The 27,768-nt window shown below is 38.0% G+C and overlaps 2 protein-coding genes across 9 annotated transcripts in view; both read left to right on the top strand.

Moving 5' to 3' along the window:
• The window catches only part of BCO2 (beta-carotene oxygenase 2), a 479,892-nt gene extending 463,168 nt beyond the window's left edge, over positions 1-16,724 (top strand). For all 8 annotated transcript variants that reach the window (XM_057553026.1, XM_057553030.1, XM_057553029.1 and 5 more), the window contains 8 exons: positions 477-605; positions 1,901-2,061; positions 2,980-3,147; positions 12,085-12,222; positions 12,819-13,001; positions 13,484-13,594; positions 15,089-15,217; positions 15,924-16,724. In XM_057553026.1, the coding sequence (XP_057409009.1) occupies positions 477-605; positions 1,901-2,061; positions 2,980-3,147; positions 12,085-12,222; positions 12,819-13,001; positions 13,484-13,594; positions 15,089-15,202 (1,004 nt within the window). In that variant the 3' untranslated portion in view covers positions 15,203-15,217; positions 15,924-16,724. The remainder of the gene's footprint in view (positions 1-476; positions 606-1,900; positions 2,062-2,979; positions 3,148-12,084; positions 12,223-12,818; positions 13,002-13,483; positions 13,595-15,088; positions 15,218-15,923) is intronic.
• Positions 16,725-19,279: 2,555 nt separating this feature from the next.
• On the top strand, positions 19,280-27,210 carry PTS (6-pyruvoyltetrahydropterin synthase). Its single transcript, XM_007182405.2, has 6 exons — positions 19,280-19,431; positions 20,857-20,936; positions 22,135-22,157; positions 22,538-22,594; positions 25,419-25,489; positions 25,679-27,210. The coding sequence occupies exons 1-6, from the start codon at positions 19,349-19,351 to the stop codon at positions 25,800-25,802; spliced, it is 438 nt and encodes a 145-aa protein (XP_007182467.1). The 5' UTR covers positions 19,280-19,348; the 3' UTR covers positions 25,803-27,210.
• The last annotated feature ends 558 nt before the right edge of the window (positions 27,211-27,768 follow it).

Here is a 27,768-nt window from a genome sequence, read left to right as displayed (position 1 = left end):
ATGAATGTTGATGAGACAGGATGAGATGGGACCCAAAGTGACCCCAGGGATCTAGAAGACTGAAAGGAAGGAGTTGGACATAGGTACAAATGGAGATTGTAGTTTTTGGAGCTGGGGAGTGGGAAGAAGGACAAATAGAATTTGAGGATATTCCTGGCTGCTACCTTATCTTTTCCTATGAAGCTGGGATTGAGTTCATCTTCAGAGAGCTAGAGGGAAACCATTTGTGGACATTAAAATACAATAGCTGTTGGATGATTACTTTGTGTATGATGTTTCAAAACGTTAGCTAATACCTTTTATAAAGTTAATATATTTTTTGTATCCAAGTCTTTGAAATAACCCTTTATGAAATATGGGTGTCATGCATATTGTATAAATTTCTTAACTGCTTTTGCCTAGTTCACAAGTGCAAGGGTTATCTTTTTTCTTAAAGTGAATGTAAAACAGTTAAGACAGGACTTTCCATTTTCCAGGTTCTTGCTATAATGTTATTCGCGTTCCTCCGGAGAAAGTAGACCTTGGGGAGACAATCCATGGAGCCCAGGTGATATGTTCTATTGCTTCTGCAGAGAGGATGAAACCTTCTTACTACCACAGCTTTGGTGAGCCCAAAGATAAGACAAATTTTAATGGGGCCTGCCTTAAAGCAACTGTTGCAGAGGGACTAATTTTGGCAAGTACTCTGTTAATACAGTTTATTAGAGTATGGTGATAAGAGACCAAGGTTGCATTTTAATGCCAATTAAGTTTATTCTGTTTAGTCACATACTTCTTACCCTAGCCAACTGACTGATTGAAAACATATTTTAATACAAGCAATTACTAAAAAATTAATTGGAAACACCAATTAATTTTTAAGTTTTTAATTAATTGACTGCTCTAGGAAATAGTTGTCAGTTTAAGAAATCATTGGTCCCTTCCCAGAACATTGAGTCAGGCTGAGATTTAGTCACCCAGCACTAACTCCACTTCAGTTCTCTATGGAGAACAGCCTCTCCCTTCAGCCCCCTGCTCCAGGATGACACAATGAGTAACCTCTAGTCATAGAAATCAGTCTCTTTGGTTGTTTTATATTATGTTATATGTCATTGAATATCTAAATACAAAGGAAAAAATACATTTATGCATGTTTCCACAACAGAGACTATGGACTTTGGGTGATTGTGATGTGTCAATGTAGGTTCATCAGTTGTAACAAATGGACCACTCTGGTGGAGGAAATTGATAATGTGGAGGCTGTGCGTGTTTGGGGACAGGTGGTATATGGGGAACCTCTGTACCTTCCCCTCGATTTTGTTGTGAGCCTAAAACTGCTCCAAAATATAAAGTCTTGATTAAAAAAATAATTTGACCTTAAAAAATTGACAGAATTCAATATTTTAGGTAACTTTAAAGACCACAAATAATAATCATACAGGAAAGACCTTGATTATATTTTGAGGGAGGCACTTCATATTCCAAGTAGATTGATTCAGCTTTTTTCTCAGAATATTTATCTTCTGCATCCTAAACCTTTATAGCCAATCTGCTCCTGGATTGTTACCTCCAGTATAAATAGCAAAAGGATTAAGGAATACAGGTCTAGATCATAAATGACACTTTAATATAATGCTTCTTTGTTCCTAAACCAAAACAATTTGAAAAGAAAGAAAGAAAAAAAAAGACAAAAAGCAAGTTGAGGGCATTCAACCCAAGCTATTCTAAGCAGTTCCTGTTTTTATGTAGGAACAGAAAATATATATAGTAAAGCTGGGAAATGATGAAGAATTATTTCTGACTGGCATTTGTTTAGGTCAGCAATAATGTGTCCAAGCCTTCAGACAAGTCCCCAAACTGTCACATTTCAGACAACTCTAGTTTGCCAAATAACATTTTATTGTTTGCTTGAACCTTTTAGGAATGACAAGGAACTACATTGTCTTCATTGAACAGCCTCTAAAGATGAATCTGTGGAAAATCATCACTTCTAAAATTCGGGGAAAGGCCTTTTCAGATGGAATAAGCTGGGAACCCCAGTATAATACACGGTTTCATGTGGTGGATAAGCACACTGGTCAGGTGGAGAATTTTGAGTGTATTTATTGTGAAAATGATTGGACATGAAGGCAAATTTCCATGTGATTGACTTTTGCCTTCACTGGGCATTACTTGCATAAGACACTCTTAATCAAGGATATTACCTTCTTCCATAATTAGGGCTAGTTATTTATTAATTAATACAGTGGATTTTGCATATTAGAAAATTGTAGGAAATGGTTTTATCCTTTAAATTATCTGATTCAATTAAAATGACATCTAGGAAATCCTTTTAGCATTTTAGCATGGATTTTTCCATATAATAATATTTGCTGAAGAGGATATTGTTCATGCAGAGGTCTTCTGTAACTTTTGCAGTGATATTTTTATTAGCTGCTTCTATGATTTCTTGATATGTAAGTATGATAATCCTACCAAAGTCTAAAGCATATTGGTTAAATATCTTTCTATATACTCCTGATTAATAGCACTATTGTATTTGTCCACTTTTTAACCTCTCTAAAGAAATAGTATCCTAAATTTACTGTATCCTAATTTCATTACCAAAAAATCCCATTTTAGTAATGAGTGCATTTTTCAAAGGATTAGTCACTTAATTTATCATAAATTCTTAATAGAAGTATTTTCTATTTAACCATGTAGTTAAGAGTCTAGGATTTATTTATCCTTCAAAATATTGGGCCATATTTCATGAGAACTTTAAAGTTAGTTGAAACAGTTGATTGGTCTATATCAAATAGCCCCAGTTCATCGATTAATATGAGATGAGATGATTTTAAATCAAAGCATATTTGCTTCTACATTCCGAATTCTGGTTTTTATACCTACCAGGCCTGTCACTTAAAGAGGGGGAAATCTTAATTTGAGCTTTGTGGATCTGTACCCTAAAGGAAATAAAATAAAATATCTATTTTTCACTGTTTGTGTTTTCCCCTGCAGCTTCTTCCAGGGATGTACTACAGTAAACCTTTTGTTACTTTTCACCAAATCAATGCCTTTGAGGACCAGGGCTGTGTCGTAATTGATTTGTGCTGTCAGGATGATGGAAGAAGCCTAGAAGTTTACCAACTACAGAATCTTAGGAAAACTGGGAAAGAGCTTGATCAGGTAAAGTTCTCTGATTTGTCAGGAGTTGTCAAAATATTTTTGATCTAGCCAAGTTCTGGCTTTGGGTTTGGAATTAGCTGTTTCTCTTGCCTCTCTTGTAAATAAGGAGGGAGAATGGTTTTAAAGCATTGAAGATACAGCTTTGTAATTTATTTATTTAATATTTCAAAATAATTTGAAGTATGTATTTACATAATACCTAATAAATAAAAAGTATGTTAAAGAAAGCCAAGAAATATGTTTTGAAGCACTTGTGATTAGTTCCTTATTACACTTGGGCACTAAACATACTTACATTTCCTGGAAGGAATAGTAAAATGGACTATAATATTAATTCTTTGATTAAAAAAAAGTGTATCAGTTCATCTAGCTTGAAGGGATTTACTTTTTCCTGATAATCAGTTCAAGGCAGAATTTTTCCTTGGATTATATAATGTAAATTGTTTTCTGCTATAGTTTTATATTAATTAATTAATTAATTTTTGGCTGCGTTGGGTCTTCGTTGCTGCGTGCGGGCTTTCTCTAGTTGCGGCGAGCGGGGGCTACTCTTCGTTATGGTGCGTGGGCTTCTCATTGCGGTGGCTTCTCTTGTTGCGGAGCACGGGCTCTAGGCGCGCAGACTTCAATAGTTGTGGCTCGCGGGCTTAGTTGCTCCGTGGCATGTGGGCTCTTCCCAGACCAGGGATCGAACCCATGTCCCCTGCTTTGGCAGGCAGATTCTAACCACTGTGCCACCAGGGAAGTCCAGAGTTGCAATTTTCTGATTCCGTTTATGACTTTACTCAAAGTTTTGTGTTCTTCCGCCTTTTTGTTTCAGGTAGAAGAGCTCCTTTCAACCTTTCTTGAAAGGCAGGTTTAGTGGTGCTGAACTGTCTTAGCTTTTGTTTGTCTGGGAATGCCTTTGTTTCTCCTTCATATCTGAAGGATAACTTTGCTGGATAGAATATTCTTGGGTGACAGTTTTTATCTTTCAATATCTTGAGTAAGTCATTCTACTCTCTTTTGACCTGTAGAGTTTCTGCTGAGAAATCTGCCAGTAACCTAATGAGGGTTCCTTTGTAGGTTACTATCTTTTTTTCCCTGGCTGTCTTTAAAATTTTTTCTTTGTCATTGACTTTTGACAGTTTTAACATAATGTATCTTGGAGAAGGTCTTTTTGCATTCAGATAATTAGGTGTTATCTTTGCTTCAGAGACTTGGATATCCAGTTGTCCAGGTTTGGGAAGTTCTCAGCTATTATTTCTTTAAATAAACTCTCTGCTCCTTCCTCCCGCTCTTCTCCTTCTGGGATACCCATTATCCTTCTGTTACCCTTCCTAATGGAGTTGGATAGTTCTTGTAGAAATCTTTCATTTGTTTAGATCTTAGTTCCCTCTCCTCTTCTGTCTAATTTCTAGTTTTCTATCTTCAAGCTCGTTAGTTCTCTCTTCCATATGGTCTGCTCTATTTCCAGTGCTTTCTAACGTGTTCTTCATCTCATTTACTGAATTCTTCAGCTCCAGAATTTCTGGTTGGTTATTTTTCATAGTTTCAATCTCTTTGGTAAGATATTTCTTCTGTTCATTTGTTTTATTTCTGAACTCATTGAACTGCCTTTCTGAGTTTTCTTGTAGCTCATCAGGTTTCTTCAGGACAGCTATTTTGAATTCTCTATCAGTTAGATTGTAATATTCCATGACTTTAGGTTTGATTTCTGGAGATTTGTCTTTTTCTTTATGTGATACTGTGTTACCATGTTTTTTTTATGGTGCTTAATGAGTTGATGTAGCCAGCGCATTTGAAGTAGCAAACACCTTTCTTCTTTAGGTAAAGCTTTTTTTTTTTTTTTTTTTTTTTTTACTAGATGCTAACAATTCAACAGGTTAGTTATTAGAGGGCTTTCTTTTGTTCATAAGTAGGTGGCACAAGTTTTTGGTTTCTCTTACTTGAGCTGCCTCTGGCTATATTTGAAAATCAGCACTTTCCACCCTCTACCACCTCTGTGAGAGGGGTTGCCTGGTGCCCTCCCTCTCATACCTTATGCCTCCAGGGTCACTGGTGCTTTGCTGCTGCCGGTGTCACTGCTGCTGCTGGTGTTGCTGCCTCGGGCATCGGGATGGTGGGTACATCTGTCACGTTGGGGTTGCCTGTGTTGCAGGCACTGCTGCTGTTGGGGGAGGGTGGTGGTGGGGGTAGCCAGGGTGGCTGGGGCCTCTGCTGTGTCTGGAGTTGTTGGGTTCCCAGGCACCACAGCTGTGGATAGGGGGCTGGGTTGTGGCCACCTCCATGGCTGGAGGGGTCACAGGCCCCGCTGCCACTGTTGCTTGATTCCCTGCGGCTGTGGGTGCTGCTGCAGCCAGGAGGCCGGAGTCATGTGTGCTGCCTCCCCTGCTGTTACTGGGTTCTCTGGGGCTGCAGGCTCAGCTACTGTAGCTGGGAGTCGGGATTATAAGCACCACCTCTGCTTTCCTCTTAGTTCTGCCTCTTCAGTGTGCTCCAGTCCTCCCACCTTTAGATGTACAAATGTGTGGAACTCTCCAGCCTTCCAGTGTGTTGGGCAGATGAACCTTTCTTGAGTTAACTTTATGTTATTGGTTGTAGACTGAAGGGAGAGACAAAGGGAGCATATCATGCACTATGATGCTGATGTACACCTGCTTGTTTACTAATAATAATTTTTCTCATGAGTGGATGTTGGATTTTATCAAATGTTTTTTTTGCACTGTTGAGATAATGACATGACTTATCCTTTCTTCTACAAATGTGGTGAGATACACTGATTGATTTTAAAACGTTTATAATAGCCATTGATTGATTTTTGAATGTTAAACTAACCTTCTATTCCTGAAGTAAATCCCAGTTGGTCACACTGTATTTTTAATATATTTCTGGATTTTCTCTGCTAATATCTTATTTAGCATTTTTTGGCATCAATTTCATGATTAAGATTGGCCTGTAATTTTTCTTTCTTATAATGTCCTTGTTAGTTTTTTAAAATGGATTTAATTAATTAATTAATTATAATTTTTGGCTGCGTTGGGTCTTCGTTGCTGCGTGCAGGCTTTCTCTAGTTGTGGCAAGCAGGGGCTACTCTTCGTTGCGGTGCACGGGCTTCTCATTGCAGTGGCTTCTCTTGTTGCGGAGCACAGGCTCCAGGCGCTCGGGCTTCAGTAGTTGTGGCATGCGGGCTTCATTAGTTGTGGTTCACAGGCTCTAGAGAACAGGCTCAGTAGTTGTGGTGCACAGGCTTAGTTGCTCTGCGGCATGTGGGATACTCTTGGACCAGGGCTCAAACCCATGTCCCCTGCATTGGCAGGCGGATTCTTAACCACTGCGCCCCAGGGAAGCCCCCTTGTTAGGTTTTGTTATTAAAGTTTTGCTAACCTCATACAGTGAGTAGGAAATTGTTCTCTTTTCTATTCTCTGCATGAAAAGTATAAGATTGGCATTATTTCTTAAATGTTTGGAATAATTCAACAGTAAGGTCATCTGGGCCCGTAAGTTTCTTTATAGGTAGATCTTAAATTATAAATTACGTTTCTTTAATAGTATAGGGTTATTCTGATTCTCTATTTCTTATTGTGTCAGATTTGGTGAATAGTCTTTTTCTAAGAAATTTATTAATGCCATCTAAAATTTCAAATTTGTTGATCTAATGTTATTCATGATATTCTATGTTTTAAAAAAATGTAGGTTGGGTTAATTGATAGCCCCTGTTTTTATCCCTTATATGGTTATTTTTGCTGTCTTTTTTGTTCCTTTAGGCTCTCATCAATTTAATGAGGACTTTTCAAAAGACCAACTTTTTGGCTTAGTTGATATTCTTTAATGTGTGTTTGTTTTCAGTTTCATCAATTTATGCTATTATTTTCATTTCCTTTTCTACTTTCTTTGTGCTTAATGTGTTCCTTTTCTAACTAAGGATATAAAACCTTAGTTTGTTATTTTTCTACCTTTCCCTCCTCAACATATATACCTTTGGGATGATAAATCTCTGTCTAGCAGAGCATCCCACAAGTTTTGATATGTTTTATTACTATTCAGTTAAAGTATTTTCTAACTTTCACTGAGATTTATTCTTTGAAAATTGTTTTTAAACTTTCAGACAAATGGAAATCTTTCTAGTTATTTTTCCCATTGATTTCTAGCTTAATTTTACTGTATGATTTGAAGTTTATGAAATTTATTGAGATTTGCTTTATGGCCCAGCAAAAGATTATTTTGAAAAATGTTTTATGTGCATTTAAAATAATGAATTTTGGATGTAGTGTTTTATATATGTTGATTAGGTCATATTTTTAAATAATATTATTCAAATCTTCTTTATTCTTATTGATCTCTATCAGTTAACATATAACATGAAATGTATATTAAAATCTTTTGCTTGGAGTATAGATTTTTCTGTTTCTCCTCATAGTTATGCTAATTTAAAATTTACATATGTTGGTGCTCTGTGTGCATACAAATTTAGAATTGTTTTACCTTCCTGGTTTATTGAATATTTATCTCTAAGTAATGCTTTTTGCCATGATGTTTGCATGCTATAACTTTCCCATCCTTTTACTTTTAATCTTTCTAAATATGTACCATGTAAGCAACATATACTTAGAAAATCCATTGTGCTAATTCTTGACTTTTGATTGGGGCATTTAGTTAAACCAGTCATTAATATTTTGAGGTTTAAATATGCCATCTGACTATTTGCTTCCTATTTGTCTCACTAGTTCTTGTTTTCTCTCCTTTCTTGCCTTCTCTACATTAGTTGAGTATATTTTATTATTTCATTTCCACCTCCGCTCCCCCAAACATCACTCCACCCTCTGACCATTAGCTTCATAGTTATACATTCTTTTAGTGATTATTTGAGAGATTACAATATGCATCCTTGATTTAACACAATATATTACTCTGAGCATCCATGTGGAATCATTTTCTTTCTGACTGAAGAACGTCTTTTAGTATTTTCTTTAGTTCAGATATGCTGGTGATGAAATCTCTGTTTTTGCTTGTCAGAAAAATGTCTTTATTTTACCTTCTTTCTTGAAGGATGTTTCCACTGGATAAAGAATCTAGGTTGTTATTTTCTTTTGACACTTTAAAGATATCATTTCATTGTCTTCTGATTTCTCTTAAGAAATCAGCTGTCAGTCTAAAGCTTTGCTCCTTTGAAGTTGAACCACCACCCCCCAAAGATTTTCTCTTTGGTTTTCTGTAGTTAGTACTATGATATTTTTTAGTATGAGTTCCTTTTGATTTATTTTTACTTTTTTTTTCCTTAAAGATTCTTGAATCAATGGTTTGATGTCTTTCATTAGTTTTGAAAAATTTCACCTATTATTTCTTCAAATATTGTATCTGGTAAGTCTTTTCTCTCTTTTCTTTCTGGGATTACAGTACACATATGCTACCCCTTTTCACTCTATCCCTCTGTTGCTTATGTTCTTTTTAGTATCTTCTATCCTTTGGTCTAAGTATCTTGCTTTGGATATTTTCTTCTTATCTATCTTACAGTTCAAACATTCTTCTTCAGCTGTGTATATTCTGCTGTTAAACCTAGGCACTATTTCCTAAACTCATTGCATTTTTCAGTTCTAGAATTTTGATTCCTTTCTCTTTTATAATTTTAGTTCTCTGCTACAATCCCAATTTAAAATAATTTCCTCCAACATACTCAGAATAGTTAAAGTCTGTTAACTCTATTATCTGGATCACTTGTGGTTCTGTTTCTATCATCTGTTGTTTATCTTGTTGTTGTTGTTTTTTAAATCGTGCTCTCTTGTCGTCTCATGTGCTGACTAATTTTTATTCTATACAGAATACTGTGTTTGAAAAATTGTAGGAGGGATATTTTGAGACTCTGTTATCTTCCTCTAGGGAAGATTTTCATTTGCTTCTGGCAGATGGCTAGAGTACATTATCAACTGAAGATATTCTTAATCTAGTTATAGGGATTGAGAAAATTTGAAATGTGATACAGTCGCTGCAAAAGCTGGACTATTTTTGTTTATTTTTACTTCTAGGATACAGCCTAAGGGATCCTGACCCAAAGAGCTAGAGGTTTATCAATGCTTCCCCTTCTTGGAGACTTTGAACTACAACTTTTATTTCTCTAGCTCCTCAAAACTATCAAAATCTCTTCTCATTAGGGCCAAGTGATGGGGGAGTTGGTATGGCAATATCCTTATAAAAGGGTAACATGAAGGATCCTTGTGGTGATGGAACTGTTCTGTACCTTGAGTATGGTGGTGATCATATGAATTTACATGTCATAAAATTGCATAAAACTAAACACACACACACACACACACATACAAACACAAATGAATGTGTGTTAAATTGGTGAAATCTGAATAATGTTGGTGGATTATATCCATGTAAGTTTCCCCATTGTAGTGTAGTTATGTAAGAGGTCATCATTGGTGAGACTGGATGAAGGATACATGGGATCTCTCTGCATTGTTTGTTTTTCTTAATGTGGTAAAATATACATAACACAAAAGTTACTATTTTAACTATTTTTAGGTGTATAATTCAGTGACATTAAATACATTAATGATGTTGTGCAACCAACATCACTATTCATTTCCAGAACTTTTTCATCATCCCAGACAGAAACTCTGTACCCATTAAATAACAGCTCCCTATCTCCTCCCTCTCCCCAGCTCTTGGTAGCCCTTATTCTACTTTCTGTTTCTATGAATTTGCCTATTCTAGGTACCTCATATAAGTAGAATCATACAAGATTTTTTCTTTTGTGTCTGGCTTATTTCATTTAGCATAATCTTTTCATGCGTTATCCATGTTGTAACATGTATCAGAATCTCATTCCTTTTAAAGATTTAATAATATTCCTTGTATGTATATACTACCTTTTGTTTATTCATCTGTTGGGGGACATTTGGGTTGTTTTCAGCTTTTGGCTATTATGAATAATGCTGTTATGAACACTGGTGTACAAGTATCTGTTTGAGTCCTTGTTTTCAATTCTTTTTTGGCATATACCTAGAAGTGGAATTGCTGGATCATATGATAATTCTATTATATCTAACTCTTTGAGGAACCGCCAACTTGTTTTTAACAGCAGATGCACCATTTTACATTCCCACCAGCAATGCACAAGGGTTCCACTTTCTTCACATTCTCACAAACACTTGTTGTTTTCTGGGGTTTTTTTGTTTGTTTGTTTTGTTGTTTTGTTTTGTTTTTTGTTTTATGATAGCCATCCTAATGAGTGTGAAGTATTATCTTTTTGTATTTTGATTTGCATTTCCCTAATGACTAATAATGTTGAGCATCTTTTCATGTACTTATTGGCTATTTGTATATCTTGGTGAAATGTCTAGTCTAGTCCTTTGCCCATTTTAAAATCAATTGTTTGTTTTTCTGTATTATTTCTTACAGCTGCTTGTGGGTCTGCAATATATATCTCAAAATTAAAACGTTTAATAAAAAATTCTTTTATATTTTCTCAGCCTTTCAGCTGCCTGTTCTTAAAAGCAGCTGAGGTCCTTAGTGGAAAATTTGCCCCCAATATGTAGTTTTTGTGGGTTTCCTTCTCCTTCCAAATCGATGCCCCGTTGTTCTTCATTGCCTTTTTTAGCTCACCAGCGCCTTCAAATAGCTGTTTTAAACATTTTGTCCAGTTTTTCTATCTGTTCTCAGGGAAACAGTTGATCCATATTGCCTAACTAACCATTATTGGCACTCTCTTTTTGTTCCCCTATGGTTTTGCAAAAGACAAAAATGTTTAAATAAATTTAAAAATAAAATTTTAAAAGCTAATTGTTTACAAAGGTTAAAAATAGCACTAAGTCTTTACTTAGTAAAAACATTTCTGCATGTTATGGAGATAATATGGGCTAGGTATATGGAGAAAATGGCATAGTTTGTTCCCCATCTTACAATATTTCAAGAGAGGAAGATGTGCTTAAACCATTCTTACTGTCATAAAAAATACACTTATTTTATTAGGATCTCCTGCTTAAGCATCATCTCTGCAGAGATGCTGTGTTGGGGGGATCCCCAAAACCACTCTTTGTTTTAATGATTCACTAGGAGGGCTTATGGGTCCCAGAATAATCAGAAAAAAAGAAAGGTACATGGGATGAAGTCTGGAGGAAACCAGGTGCGTGCTTTCAAGAGCCCTCTCCCAGGATATGCTTGATTCCTCCAGCAACTCGTGACAACATGTGCGAAATGTTGCCTGCCAGGGAAGCCCACCAAGCTGGTGGTCCAGGGTGTTTGTTGGGGATCAACACATAACATATATAGCCCCTACATGAGTAACCTCAATTACTGAAGTTCTAGAGCCCCATAGAGAAGGCAGGTGTTCATTATGAATCACGTTGTTAGCATAAACTATAAGAACAAATTAGTACAGTATGCCTCAAGGCCTCAGGCATGCGAACATACTCTTATCAGACTGAATATTCAAAGAGCTCCGTTCCCAGGTGCGGGCCAAGGACCAGTCATGAAAACGGGCCTTTCCTGAGAATATGCAGGGTTTGAGCAACCCAGGCCTGCTAAGTTAGCCCATTTCCACACAGAGTTCTTCCTGGACCAAACCTGAGGAAGGAAGCACCCATTTTACTCTCTAGTCCCTCACCCTTCAGTGTGTTTCTTATTGGCAGTTATCACTATCTGACTTTGAGCTATATAATCATTTATTTATTTGACACTACTTAAGTAACATATATTTCATATCTATTATCATTCTTTCTCCACTAGAATATAAGGCCAGAGACTGTTTTGTTCACTGTTGTATTCTCAGTGTCTAAAACAGAGCTTGGCCTATTGTAGGTACTCAACTGATATTTGCTGAGTAAATGAATGAGTGAAAATGATCATTTATGCAAACTTAGAAATGCCAATAATATTGACTGGATCTCAGTTATTGGGACATGCTGTTATTCTATGAATGACAATTTTCTCAACAGTTTATTTCTCTCTCCTGAACAGGTCTATAATTCAGTAGCCAGATCTTTTCCTCGAAGGTTTGTTTTGCCCTTACGTGTCAGTTTGAATGCCCCTGAGGGAGAGAACCTCAGCCCGTTGTCCTATTCTTCAGCCAGTGCTGTGAAACAGGCTGATGGAAAGGTATGCTATGAATGGACATTAGACTAAGACTTTGATCCTCAGTAGTGTTTCTTCATTCACTAGTAAAGTAGTGTGGCTATGTAGTGTGGCTGTTCTCCACAATGTTTGGTGCCCAGTAAGTTTTATAACATTCAGCTGAGCAGGGTAAGGTCATGGAGCGTGGCTTGCAAAAGAGCCACAGAATTCTGGGTGGGAGTGAGCAGTGTATTTACCTATCCCTTTTGTGTTTTGAAACAAATATATGAAACTTTCTAATGGTTGTGGAATGTCTAAGTATTTGAGATAGGAATTGACCATCCCCACCTTTTAGATAATTTGCACTTACATATCATTGTGTAGCTAACAATGTCTCAGCTTTAGTAGAATAAAAGCCCACTTCTACCTCCTATGCCATTTGACAGCTTAGTCACAAAACCAGATAATCTTTTATATGTTCATACACATGATGAAAAGAGGAACAATATTAAAAAATGACATAGAACCTCAGTTTTCAAGCCCTGTCACAAACTCTTATAGGGTGATAGCCCCACGCTGACCTACACTGAAGAAAGTAAGAATTAAGCAATCACTACAAATCCTTTTGTGCCCTGATTTAGATTTGGTGTTCTTATGAAAATCTATATCCTGAGGACCTAGAAGAGGAAGGAGGCGTTGAATTTCCCCAGATCAACTATGGCCAATTCAGTGGCAAAAAGTATCAGTTCTTCTATGGCTGTGGCTTTCGGCATTTGGTGGGCGATTCTCTGATCAAGGTTGACGTGGTGAACAAGACACTGACGGTAATGAAATTCTCTTTCCTTTTCTGAACTCTTAAAAAACCTATTCTGCCCTTTGAATTAATTTCTGTTTTTTTTTTAAGGTAGGTCTTGAGATTTTTTAATATTTAAGCAGCTCAGCCACTTACTTTTATTAAATCTGAGAACCATGGAATCACATAGATTAGGGGTATGTTCCCTCTAGGGAATCTAAATGAACCACAAGCCCAGAGAAATAATTCTATGCTTGATAGTATTTTGAGAGAAATCATGGGACACCTCTATTTCAGGTTGATGGGAAACTATAATTACACCAGTTGTGTTTGATGATGATGGAATCTGTAGCTGCAAAAGCTCCCTCTCCTATATTTAACTCAGTAAGCCTGATTCTTCTACTGTTGGACCATTGCATTGACAGCCAAATTCATGCTGGGACTGACAATCACTATAGAACGCTTCTAGCTCATAACCAGTCTTTTATCAAATACTTTTCTGGGGACTTACAGGTTTGGAGAGAAGATGGCTTTTATCCCTCAGAACCTGTTTTTGTTCCAGTACCAGGAACCAATGAAGAAGACGGTGGGGTTATTCTTTCTGTGGTGATCACTCCCAACCAGGTAAATGTATTTCCGTCACTCGTCAGAAAGAGAAATAGCACTGGGCCTTTTGAGGGTTATATTTAGTGATGCTGTTGATGGTTTATTTTGATTCCAATTTGGCACCTTCTCCCTTTTCTTCCTCTCCTTATTATTTGGGTACCCTTTTATCATAATCAGTACTTTATTACTGTTTTAAAGTTCTATTTTAGAACCATAATAATAATTTACATTTGCATAGGAATTTACAAACCTCTTTCATACATATTATCTTATTTAGTCATCAAAACAACTTTGTGGGGTACCATTTTACACGTAGAATTTGTAACTTAAGGAAGTTGAAAGAGACTTGCATCAGATCTCATAGTGGTAAAGCCAGTATTTAAATCCCAAACTTCTGAATTCTAGTCTAATGTTTCATACCACCATCTGTGCTGCCAATTTAAATTGAGTGACCCAAGGGACTTCCCTTGTGGTCCAGTGGGTAAGACTCCGTGCTCCCAATGCAGGGGACCCGGGTTCCATCCCTGGTCGGGGAACTAGATCCCGCATGCATGCCACAACTAAAGAGTCCGCATGCCGCAGCGAAGACCCGGTGCAGCCAAAATAAATAAATAAATAAATATTAAAAAAAAAAACTAAAAAATAAAATAAAATAAATTGAGTGATCCAGAAATCTAATGTGATAGGCCCTGACCTAGTATCTCAAAAATGTTGACATCTTTTTTTTTTTTTAATATTTATTTGGCTGCACTGGGTCTTAGTTGCAGCACATGGGATCTTTAGTTGCGGCATGCGGGCTCTTAGTTGCCTGACCAGGGATCGAACCTGGGCCCCCTGCACTGGGAGCACGGAGTCTTAACCACTGGACCACCAGGGAAGTCCCAATAATGTCAATATATAACTTCTTGTCTAGGGCAGTCTTGTGGCAGTAGGTTCACTTTGAGTACCAGCTTTGATCAATTATTACTGGGGTGTTGGATTCTGAGGCTTTTTAAGGTTTAGGTGAGGAAAGTGCTGTGATCAATTAGTAATGCCTGCCATGGGCTTAGGAGGACTTGGTCCTCATGCCAGGTACTTGCCACTCCTGTAATTAGACCAGGGCAAATCTCAGTCTGCCTTGCAATGCTACATTTTGAACAGCTCCAAAGTAACACAAAATGGAGGCATTTCATTTTAGAAGAATTTTTATGTCTCTTAGGAGATTGAAAAGGGGCAGGTAAAAAGATCCTTAAACCCAAAGAGATCCTATGAAGGTGATTGATATAAAGAACTTATTCTTTACTCTAGATATGAACTTCTTCAGCTGTAATTTCCTTTTCTGTTCAGTTCAACATTCTGCAAACATTTAGTGAATGAATAGGCAAGGCACTGTGCTAGTTGCTGGGGGTGGACATGAAGATGAGTAATATGTAGTCTCTGTCTTAGAAATTTTACAGCCCACTGGAGGAAACAGACAGATTTTTTTATAGAAAAAAAATAAGAGAATTTTCAGTATTGGCTTTCCTTTTCTAGAATGAAAGAAATTTCCTCCTAGTCTTGGATGCCAAGAACTTTGAAGAACTGGGCCGAGCAGAGGTGCCTGTGCAATTGCCTTACGGGTTCCATGGCACCTTCGTGACCATCTGATGGAACATCCACAAGGTCTGGGAACTCGGTTTTAAATGAATATGCTCTGTACAAAAGAGAGAGCAAAGGTGCACCTTACCTTCCAAACCATAGACATCTGGTTTTAAAATTTCTATTAAAAATGGAATTCATGAGATAATTATGGTTTATATTTTCTTAGGGATCTTCCTTGAAAACATTAAGCAAGTGTTGATACAACCTTTTTTTTTTTTTTTTTTTAAGCTTTTTTTTTTTTTTTTTTAATAGCTACTTTATTTATTTATTTATTATTTATTTTTGGCTGTGTTGGGTCTTCGGTTCTTGCGAGGGCTTTCTCCAGTTGCGGCAAGCGGGGGCCACTCCTCATCGCGGCGCGGGGACCGCTCTTCATCGCGGTGCGCGGGCCCTTCACTACCACGGCCCCTCCCGTTGCGGGGCACAGGCTCCAGACGCGCAGGCTCAGCAGCTGTGGCTCACGGGCCCAGCCGCTCCGCGGCACGTGGGATCCTCCCAGACCAGGGCTCGAACCCGTGTCCCCTGCATTAGCAGGCAGACTCTCAACCACTGTGCCACCAGGGAAGCCCGATACAACCTTTTGAAGAGAGTTTTAAATTTATATTTACTGGATATATCTTATAAATATATGACAGAGGTTCCCTCGCTTGGGAGAAGAAATACAGATAACTATAGCTAGTAGAATATGAATATAGGTCTGAAAAACCCCTTGTTTTTTCCATTACAGCCTGCCTGTTGCTACTGGTCCTAAGGTACTCACAGAGGATGTCATGCTTGGAGGCTCCTTCTAAACTGGCTATTTCTCTGCTGTCCAGAGCAGATGCCACTGCAGTTGAACCACCCAGTACCACCTCCTACCCTGCCCCCAGCTCAGCCTTGGGAGGCTGTTGTTTTGAGGGATGTTGTTAAAATCAGGCATTTCCCCCCTAATCTCCAGGTGTCTAGTTCTTCAGAGAACGATGAAAAGTTGGTAGTTCTTACCATATGACCCAGCAATCCCACTACTGGGCATATCCCCTGAGAAAACCATAATTCAAAAAGAGTCATGTACCAAAATGTTCATTGCAGCTCTATTTACAATAGCCAGGACATGGAAGCAACCTAAATGCCCATCAACAGATGAATGGATAAAGAAGATGTGGCACATATATACAATGGAATATTACTCAGCCATAAAAAGAAACGAAATTGAGTTATTTGTAGTGAGGTGGATGGACCTAGAGTCTGTCATACAGAGTGAAGTAAGTCAGAAAGAGAAAAACAAATACCGTATGCTAACACATATATATGGAATCTAAGAAAAAAAAAAAAGGTCATGAAGAACCTAGGGGCAAGACGGGAATAAAGACACAGACCTACTAGAGAATGGACTTGAGGATATGGGGAGGGGGAAGGGTAAGCTGTGACAAAGGGAGAGAGTGGCATGGACATATATACACTACCAAACTTAAAATAGATAGCTAGTGGGAAGCAGCCGCATAGCACCGGGAGATCAGCTCGGTGCTTTGTGACCACCTAGAGGGGTGGGATAGGGAGGGTGGGAGGGAGGGAGACGCAAGAGGGAAGAGATACGGGAACATATGTATATGTATAACTGATTCACTTTGTTAGAAAGCAGAAACTAACACACGATTGTAAAGCAATTATACTCCAATAAAAATGTTAAAAAAAAAAAAGTTGGTAGTTCTTCATTTAGTTGGGCAACAGGTGGCACTAGAGATCATATAATCTTTTCATGTCTAAACCCCGTTAGTTTTTACCAACAGCCCAAATCAGCCTAGATCTGTCACTTAAACCACACGTCAAAATACCGTGTTCCCTTTTCCTTCAGTTATACTCCAAGTCCAGGCCAGTTAAACTGTACATGCTCCATGTGCATGTTGAATGGTGCTGGAGAAGCCCCCCAAACATGTAGTTTGGGGCAGTGTGAACTCATTAGCCTCACTGCACAGTCCTGGGCCAACATAGTCAGTTTCTTCTCAGTTTTCCTTGAGAGTTATTATAAACATCACAAACCCTATTCACCTTAGCAAAGGGTTCCATACATACAAATGCTACATGTCGGGGTTTGCATTGTGGCAATAAAATAAAAGTTCTAAGTTTTGTGTCTGGGTTGGTGAGATACAGAGCAATAGCAATAGGTACAGAATAGAAGATGCCTAAACAGAACTAATATAGCAGATGTGGGAGCTTAGAGGCTGAGGTAACCATAAGAACATAAATCCCTTGGTATTTCACAGAAGTCTTCAAAAAGGCATTGTACTCCCCCAGATAAGACATGGAAATTTGATCCAGATCTTATTTGGATCTGAAAGGTGAAGAAGACTCCAGTGGAAATCTGGGAGGTACATAGGTCTATCTGATCATGTCCTTCTTCTGTTTATAAACCTTTACTCCATCCTACTACACAGAGAGTGAAGCTCAAACATATAAAGTTTAGCAGTATAAAAATAAGATTTTGACCCAAGGACACCTGAATTCTGCCTTGGCCCTGCCATCTATACGGTTCTTGAAGGAGAAGACAAGAAATGATCAACAACATTTTATAATCTAGGTGTATATGCCTGGTAATCCAATGCAGAAAGTTCTGGAAATTGAATGAGCATATGACTGAGGCTCAAAGCCTAGGCAGAGCCTCTTCCTTTCCCTAAGTCCAACTCATCACTGGACAGTGTCCAGAGACTCAAGGAAAGGAACTATGTGGTGCACAAGTGAGGGGAAAAGGGATTAGGGTGCATCCTAGTGACCTTATCTTAATTACATCTGGAAAGTCACTATTTCCAAATAAAGCCATATTCTGAGGTACTGGGGGTTGGGACTTCAACACATTTAACTTTGGAGGGGACACAATTCAATGCATAACAGGATGACTGAGGGTGAATTTGGTGAGTACCTTTACATAGAATTAGCTTTAATAAAATAGAGCAAGAACTCTGCAAATGCAGTGACATATTTTACTAAAGCAAATAACTAAAGCAATTTCTCAGAAATTCTACCTTTTACCTTTTATTTTATTTTGATTCTTTAAACTGAATTGGGAACAAGTGAAGTGTTTGTGTAACCATTGATGGTTATAGTATTTATCTCTGATGCAGTCAATGCCTGGGAAACATTGTTTATAAGTGATCCTGGGTAAATAATTCACTTATCTGGGTCTGTGTTTTCTTATCTGTAAAGTGAGAGGACTGAACTAGATTTTGAGTTTCTATCTCAAAAATCTCTGGTTTATAATTATTTAAAGTTCTTTCATTACAGCCCAATGGGGGAAAGGAGAAAAATATTTGAAAACGTGAGCAAGTTTGCTACACATTAATAATTTAATGCACAACAAACACCATATATAGCTGGAGACAGGAGACATCTGGGAGGAACCATCATGGGGCTTATACTTCCACCACGCCCATGATTTTATTCCTCCTTTCCAGTGCCTGGAACAGTGCCAGCCACAGTAGGTATTCAGTAATTAATGAAAGAATGAATGTAGGCGAGAAATGCACTGGTGCGTACTGGGAACTATAAGTAGTTTGGCCACTGCTTATGAGTAGATGGCGAGGAAACAAGATCCTTTCACTCTGGAGGTGTCTACATTGGGCAGAGAATAGCTAATGTGTGTGTGTTCATGGGTGCATGTGTTTACACTGCGGCAACCCAGAGTGATAAACGGCTCCATGCATGCATATGGATGATAAGGACAGCTCGAGAGTTTCCCTTTGTAAGAATCTTTACAAATAGTCCAAAGGTAGTATCATTTTTGAAAGCCACGTGGTCCCACACGTGCACTCAAATTTCTGCTCCCTTTAAGCTATAAGTAGGTTGGCCCTGGGACTAGTCGCAGAGTAAGCAGCGACTGGAAGTTTCTACAACCCAGGGCTTTCTAGAAGGGAGTGGGAGGGGCCTCATTGAGCAGACATAAAAATGGACACTAAGACCCCACCCACCTCATTTGACCGCTCTAAGGCGGTCCCAGCTCTCTCAGCGCTCGCTCTCCCAAGAGATTGAGATAGCAAGGAACGCCTGTTACGGCCTCCAGGCCGGCAGAGGGAGCCCAGTCGCAGGGTGAAGCAGAGAGCACTTCTGCCGGGCGTCGTCCGCACTGCGCAGCCGCGGACGGAGGCGCCCCCTTTCTCTGCCTGGCCGCGGGCCTGCAAAACCATGAGCGCGGCGGCTTCGGGCCCTGGCCGGCGGGCGCGAGTGTCCCGCCTGGTCTCCTTCAGCGCGACCCATCGGCTCCACAGGTGGGGTGTGCCTAGAGTACCAGTGGCGGGGGCAGGACCTTCGAGCCCCGGAGCTGGGTCCCGGGTGCGGGAGGGGCACGGGTGCCCGCTGATGAGCGGGCGGGGGGCGTGGTGTAGTCCTGCGGCCGCCAGGCTTCGTTGATGACGTCATAACAGCGGCGACCGGCGGCGACCAGCCCCCCGGGGATCGATGTGACGTTGAAAGGTGTTGAACTCGCGCAGGTTACACAGTGCCAGGCACATCGTAAACACTCAGTACATGTTAGCTACCCATAGCTAATCTAGTTACAGCAAGGCGAGTTTTGTCCACTTTATACCGAAGAGAAAATGAACCCAGATGTTCACTTTCCTGAGAACAAGCAGCAGAGTTGGGATCTGAGCCCGGAGTACTCAGACTGCTTCATCGCACTGAAGAGTTGATTTTGAGCAGGGTTTTGCCACTCATTAGCAAGCTCCACTCTCTGAGCATCTGTTTCCTCGTCTGCAAAATGAGGATAATTTCTACCTAGCAGGATTCACCTGTCCATTTATTCACTGGACAGGTATTTGTTGTCAGGTCTTGTGCTAGGTAACAGGGATGCAGCAGTGATCAAGACCTGTAACAGTTTTCTATCTGGAGTGTACAAACTGGCCAATTTTGTGGAGAGTACAGTGAGATAATTTTGTGCAAAAGCTTTGTGAACTGTAATACTCTAAATGTAAGAAGTAGATGAGCAGGAGAAAGGAAAGTAATAGAGTCTCAAAAAGAAAGGGGTTATTTAATAGGAAGCACAAACATATGAGAGTGGTAAGGCCTCATTGAAGATGCACAGTTGATTGGACAGGTATAGGTATAAAAATACATTACGAAAATGGATCTCTGCCTGGAACAACGGCTGAGTATTGTAATTTTAAAATTTAACCTGACTTGAATACCCCTGAATGGATTGAAGTTATCAGTAGGCAATAGTTGAGGGATAATAAAGCAAGATTTTAAAGAGAAGATGTACTAGGTCATGTAATTATTTTTCAGGGGAATGAGATTTTAAGCCACTTGGGGATAAGCGTCTTTTTTTTTTTTTAATCACCGTGTGCCCTTGCTTCATTCAGCCCATGCCCAGTATGTAGTAGGTACTCAGTAAATGTTGAGTTGAAAAATGGAAGGGCCTTGAGCAGATCAGTTGTTGAAGTCTTGCTGTGGAACAAGGATGTTGAATTTATTTAAGCTAATTTGTGTGGTATAGTAGTCTAATTAGGGGGCATACACTGGTTCCTGACATAAAATTGAGTAATGAAATCAAATTGATTTATGACTCTCCATTTGATGAACTAAAGAATAGTAAGTTGTGAAGTTTTTCAAAGGCTAGAGCAAACAATAAGTGTAGGGAACAGAGAAGGTATCTGAACATGTATCATGTTTACTTTTGTTTTTTTTTTTTTGGTCAGCAAATCTCTGAGTAATGAGGAAAACTTGAAACTGTTTGGGAAATGCAACAACCCAAATGGCCATGGGCACAATTATAAAGGTGAGAGAAAAACTGGTGAAATTTTAGCACTTTAGGTAATGATGAAAGAGTGTTCAGCATATACAGTCTAAATGAGTAAGAAACCTTATGGACAGAACATGAATGCTTTGAGCCTTGAATGAGAAATTAAATGGAAGTTCAAAATGAAAAGATCTGTTGCCTTAGTTGGATGTATCTTAAGTTTTACTATGCAGTTGTCTGCTGTTATAGATCAAAACAATGAATGGCTTAAATACTGTTTTCCTTGGTCTTAAGAATACATGACATTCTTTTCGCACCATGTTTCCTTCTAATTAGGTATTGCTGAGGACAATGTTAAAATTAGATTGTATTCATTGAGTAAATAATGACTGACAAAGGGAGCATATTGGCCCAAGATATGCGGTATGGCAGGAAAATAGGTTGGGTCTAAAACTTTGACGGTAGTGTTCCAAGAAAGTAATTAATTTATGCAAGGACAAGGGACTTGATTATTTGAGATACAGATGATATCTCCACAAAACAGCTGTGTAAGCCATAGAGCATCACAGTATATGGTATGATGGAGTAAAAAGACCAGAAAAGATGTCAGAAGTCTGGGATTTCTAGTTTAGTTACTGCCTAACTTACTTGACCTATGATATCTCTCATTCTCAGTTTGCTCACTTATCACATAATACCTAATGGTGTTTGTATGGAGCTGAAAAAAATACGTAGAAGTCATTAATTTGTAGAGCACTCTGATCATCAAGATTTTTCAGAAGTTTCATATAAGTACTTGTTAATTTACAAAGCATTACTATAAACTGTGTTTACATTCACATGAGTAAAGGAATAAGAATTTTAGGCCCAGTAGTAGTTTTGCTTGCTCAGAAAGGTACTTGGACCAGCTCAGTGTATAGCTGGATTTCTTCCTGTATATTTTCTACTTTTACAGGCAATGATCAAGCAGCATCTTGATCTTACCTAGTGGAGATTCCTTCCAAGTGCATCATAAACAGAATTTATACCCTTTTTGGCCTTGGCTAAGCACCTCTAAGTTCCTCTGCCTTGGTTGAGTCTTGCTTTAGTTGATAAAAAGATCTTAACTAAAAGATGTTCTGGGGGAAAATATAGCTTTGTGGGGTGAGATCTAATAATTTCTGTTGGTAACTTGTGTTTGGATGTTACTCTGTTGAAAGTCATGTTTTTTTTTGGTATTTTGTTTTCTTCCCCATAGTTGTGGTGACAGTACATGGAGAGGTACGTGCTGAAAATGTCTCTGTGGTTTGTGCACATTGCTGGGCCCTCTTTCAGCCGACGTGATGGATTCTGTGTTGAAAAATTCTGTTCAAATCAGTACTGCTTCATTGTTGGTCTTTGTGTATGGTGAGCTGCTGCCATTTCACACCTTTCCTCTCCCAAAATGTCCTCTTTAATGTGCTGTATGTGGGCAGGTAGAAGAGCACTACAGTGAAAAGGAAGCCTAGAGTACTTGGTGTTTCCATGCTGAGATGGATTGTCTCGGGGATGAAGGCCAATGTGGGGACAATTTCTGCACATTGTGCAGCCTTTAATAATTTACCAGAGGTTTAAATATGAAGAGCATGTTATAGTAATATTCACCTTTGTTTACTTTTTAGATTGATCCTGTTACAGGAATGGTCATGAATTTGACTGACCTCAAAGAGTATATGGAGGTAATGGCATGTTGGATGCTTATTTTGTGCTGTCTTCTGAATATAATATTTGATGGCCCCCTTTTCACTTCCCCAACCAAATATCATCAGAGGTCCTGTGACCTGGCAAGCGGAGTTGGGTGAGGGAGTGGGGTAGTAGTTGGAGGAACTTCTCTCAGTGTTCTAAAGGTGTTTGGATGACTTAATGGAAATTAGTCATGGTTGTCTTACAATGATAGGAATAAATGCAGCGTGCTCGTCTTGTATTTTTTGTTGGCGTATCCTGATTTTCTCTGTTTAAAAAATTCTGCCCTTCTTTCAAGACACGGCTTTCTCCTTGAAACTTTCTATTTCTTCTGTGAATTTTCCTTACACCTTTGATCACAGATTTTAGTACTACCCTGTTTTATTCACTTTAGCTTTATTATAAACTCACTGGGGCAGTTCATCATAGGGATAACAAAAAAGAGGTTGTTCAGTGAAAGACTTACTGATTATATCATTACAGAATTCTTGGATTGTAAGAGACCTCAGAGGTTATCTAAGCCAACTTCTTCATTCCATAGATTGAGATTGAGAGATGCTGAACAGTTAACCAACTGACTTGCCCTAGGTCATGTAGTTAGTCCTTTGCAAAGTTGAGATTAGATTTTCTTCCATCCACCTTGGTTTTTATTATGCCTTCATTTCACCTGTTTATTTTGCTTCAGCTTTGCTCCTTATTTTGTTCTAAAATTTGACATTTGTTTCATAAAAATGCTGTTATTAATAATCATTACTTCTTTCACATTACTTATCTCCCATATATTCAATAAGTATGCCTGCTTTGCATCAGTCTTTGAGCTGAGTACTGGGAATCCAATGATGAATGAGACATAGCTGTTAGCCACAGCGTGCTCACATGACTTTTTAAACTTTCTTTTTTTAAAAAAATTTATTTATTTATTTATGGCTGTGTTGGGTCTCTGTTGCTGCGCGCAGGCTTTCTCTAGTTGCGGCGAGCGGGCGCTACTCTTTGTTGTGGTGTGCGGGCTTCTCACTGCGGTGGCTTCTCTTTGTTGCGGAGCACGGGCTCTGGGTGTGCGGGCTTCAGTAGTTGTGGCACGCGGGCTTTAGAGCACAGGCTCAGTAGTTGTGGTGCATGGGCTTAGTTGCTCCGCGGCATGTGGGATCTTCCCAGACCAGGGCTTGAACCCGTGTCCCCTGCATTGGCAGGCGGATTCTTAACCACTGCGCCACCAGGGAAGCCCTCACATGACTTTTTATAGCAGGGAAAGAATAGTAAGTGCTCAATAAGTGTTGCTTGAATAAATGAATAGGAGAATGAGTGAATGAACAAACAGTACTGTGCTCAAAGTACTGTAGGAAAGCTGTAAAGACAGAGTGCTTGCATTTACTGATGACATAAAAAAATATATATATATACACGCACACACACAGACGTGTGTGCACACACAAATACAAGACAACAACTTGAGAAATAAGAGACACCCCAAGCAGGCATACAGTTAAATACGAAAGGAGAGGTTCTCTACACTTTTTCCCCATCTTTGCATACCTGAAGGATACCACACACCACACACTTTAGTACTTTTATATCAGTAAAAGTGGCTGATCATGGCATATAGAGTCAAATTAGAAGGAGCCCTGTAGAAGAGGCTTCAATGGAAAAGTTGAGATCTGAACTGGAATTTTCAGTTAAAACAAAGATTAAACAAAGATTTATTTTCTTGATATCCATATGGATATCATTTGATTTATTTTAAAAGTTGTTTGGTTTAGGACTTACTTTTTTTTATATGATTCTGATTTTGTTCAGAAAATGATTGCTATTGTTGTCATTAATGTACCTTTCTTGGAACCATACCATATGGAAACTTAGATTGTTTCACAAATGCTTTTTTTATTGAAATATAGTTGACGAGCAATATTATATAATTTACAGGTGTACAGTATAGTGACTGACAATTTTTAAAGGTTATACTCCATTTATAGTTATTATAAAATATTGGCTACATTCCCCATGTTGTACAATATATCCTTATAGCTTATTTTATACATAATAGTTTGTACCTCTTAATCCCCTACCCCTTTACTGCCCCTCCTCCCTTCCCACTCCCCACTAGTAACAACTAGTTCTCTTCATCTGAGAGTCTGTTTCTTTCTTGTTATATTCACTAGTTTATTGTATTTTTTAGATTGCTTAGATTTTTTACAATAGCTAAAAGTAAAAATTTACAAAGAATAAGGCAATTACAATTCTTGCCATTGACAAAGAAAAACATTATGTTTACTATTCCTAATACAAGTATTAGGAAGCAATAGTCTTTACATGTTTTTATTTTTTCTTCTAAGAGCCCAAGATCATCCTTAAATTACTCCTTACAGCAGAAATTCAGAACTCCTTACATAATTTCAGTCTTAATCTGCTTTATAAATGTAGTACTCATTGGATATTTGTCCTAATTAAATTGTGACATTGTGCTGAAGGTGAGACTGTTAGGGAGAAGTATTTCTAGTAATATTTTGGACAGAATTCAAGAAGTATTAAACTAAATTCTGAATCACAATGGCTTGTGATGAGAAAGCTCCAGTGAATTCTCTATTTTTTGGTTTCTTACCTCTTTGCATTCAGTAATGAGGATATCCAGTCATTATGGAGAGCTAGGCCTTACTTTATTTTACAACTTTAAACTTTCTGAGATTGTTTTATAAGACACCGAGTACTTGCAAGTATCGAGTTAGTGACTAAATGATAAGGTAAGGTTTAGAAGCAAAGGTAGAACACTTTGGAATATGAGTCATAAATGGAATTAGTGATGTTTTTCCTTTGTTTTGTCTATAGGAGGCAATTATGAAGCCCCTTGATCATAAGAATCTGGATCTGGATGTGCCGTATTTTGCAGATGTTGTAAGGTGAGTGACTATTTTACTTTATGTAAATAGTAAGAAAGAAGAATCGATTTTAACATTCTACTTGATTATTGTGTGATTTCTGAAGTTTTAGTGTAATATCTTTTAAAACTAGAATTTCTATTCTCTGTAAGTATTAAACATGAAGTTGTGTTTATTTGCCTTTTGATCTTCTTTCCTTTTCTTCTACAGCACGACAGAAAATGTAGCTGTATATATCTGGGAAAACCTCCAGAAATTTCTTCCTATGGGAGTTCTTTATAAAGTAAAAGTATATGAAACTGATAATAATATTGTAGTCTATAAAGGAGAATAACTCTTAGAGGTTAATACTATAGAATGATTTAATTTTTTTCCATATTTGAAGAAGATCTTTATCCCCTTGGACAATTAAGAAGTCATCACATAATTGTTGCATATCCATATTGAGTTCTGGAGCACTTGATTTATTGGAATCATTGTGAGTAAGACCTGTTTTAGACTCAAATCTATTTTAAAATCAAATTTGTAATGTATTCTGAGTATCATTTAAAGAGCCTTTCATCTATAGATTAAAATCATTTCAGCAAAATGTTTGGTGTAGAATTATATGAAAGCAAAAGAAATCTGTTTTTGTTTTTCCATTATCTCATTTTTAGTATTCATTTTATTTTCTTGGCATAATATAAATGGCAAAAATGTTTATAAGACTCACAGTAGGTGAATCTTATAAAAAATAAAATACAGGTGATCACCAAGTCTAGAAACATAGACAACATTCTATTTCTTAGTAGATTGAGCTCCCTTGATCACTTCTAGAATATGCTAAAGGTGCAAGTTTATTCAGTGAAAATTAGACACAAATCATCTGAGGCAATGCATTGTAAATAGATGTACAAGGACTGATGGGAATGTTGCTTTAATGCACATTGTTCATTGCACATTTGCACAGCTTATTGAACTATGAACTGCTAGTGAGGAATAGCACATTGAACATAATCATGGAAGATCAGTAAACTGCTTATGTATATTTGTCTGTGTTTCCAGACCTTGTGGCTACCTGAACAATTTAAACTCAGAAGGCTGAAGAATAATCACATGTATTAAACCCTGTTAAAATAATCAACATGAAAAGGATATATTACTCTGTAAAGGATCTCTTTTATACAGTTTTTCCTAATTAATTCCATTTTGTTCTGATCACTAAATTTATCTGCTTAGGTTGAACTATATTTTTCATCCCTGGTATCATTTTCTCATGCCTAAATCCACAAGAACGTATTTGCTTTCTTCGCAAAAAGAACTGTTCTCACTTGTGTTCTCATTTGTATTCTGAACTTCTTAAATATAGGGTTTCATTTTTCTCTCCACATAGCAACTAGTACACAATGGATTCTTAGAATGTTGCTGCCTGAAAATAGTAAAAGGACATGTGTGGTGATTACTATACTAAAAAAATTTTCAAAGGAGTACACTTTTATTTTGGAGACTTATTAACTACAGGAATTTTATGGTGAATTTTGACAATAATACAATGCCCACTTGATTAAATTTAAATGTGTTTTAGTTATCAACACAATTTTTATATTACTTATTCATGTATATTTTGTATTGATTACTTGAAAGGCAGGATAGCTATAATTTGGTAAGGCACTTTATGTTTTAATTCCCACAGCTTCCATGTAAGGTATTATTCCCATTTTCCCATTTTACAGATGAGAAAATTAAAATTGAACTGAGTTTAAGCTACCTGCCTAAGCTCACTCAGCAAATAAATAGCAAACTGAGTGTTTGATACTCAGTCTGACTCCCAAGCACACATTTTTTTTTTAAGGAATTCTAATAATTTACTTGGCTGTCGTCTAAAATTGTTAATAAATTCCCTTTGATATACCCCAGTAACACTTCCTATATCTCTTTTTCTCTCCTTTTCAATTTTCCGTAAACCCACATTACTCTGGAGCCTCTTATTTACAAACCACACTCCAATACAGTTCCCCTTTTCTCAACTGTTTTGCATTTCTGTTCATGCCTCTTTGTTACTTATTTATTTATTTTTTGGGCTGTATTGGGTCTTTGTGGCTGCGCGTGGGCTTTCTCTAGTTGTGGCGAGCGGGGGCTACTCTTCATTGCGGTATGTGGGCTTATTGCAGTGGCTTCTCTTGTTGAGGAGCATGGGCTCTAGGTGCATGGGCTTCAGTAGTTGTGGCACGAGGGCTCAGTAGTTGTGGCTTGTGGGCTCTAGAGCGCAGGCTCAGCAGTTGTGGCTCACGCACTTAGTTGCTCCGCGGCATGTGGGATCT

This window comes from Balaenoptera acutorostrata, chromosome 9 (genome assembly GCF_949987535.1).
Source record: "Balaenoptera acutorostrata chromosome 9, mBalAcu1.1, whole genome shotgun sequence".
NCBI lineage: Eukaryota > Metazoa > Chordata > Mammalia > Artiodactyla > Balaenopteridae > Balaenoptera > Balaenoptera acutorostrata.
The sequence above is the reverse complement of the archived record's forward strand: the minus strand, read 5'-3'. Positions and strand labels throughout refer to the sequence as shown.

Excerpts from the sequence above, each read along its gene's own strand:
- PTS (XM_007182405.2), top strand. The coding sequence starts at position 19,349 with ATGAGCGCGGCGGCTTCGGGCCCTGGCCGGCGGGCGCGAGTGTCCCGC. Across the intron at positions 20,937-22,134 it reads CCATGGGCACAATTATAAAG|TTGTGGTGACAGTACATGGA; the intron begins GTGAGAGAAAAA and ends TCTTCCCCATAG. Across the intron at positions 25,490-25,678 it reads TATTTTGCAGATGTTGTAAG|CACGACAGAAAATGTAGCTG; the intron begins GTGAGTGACTAT and ends TTTCTTCTACAG.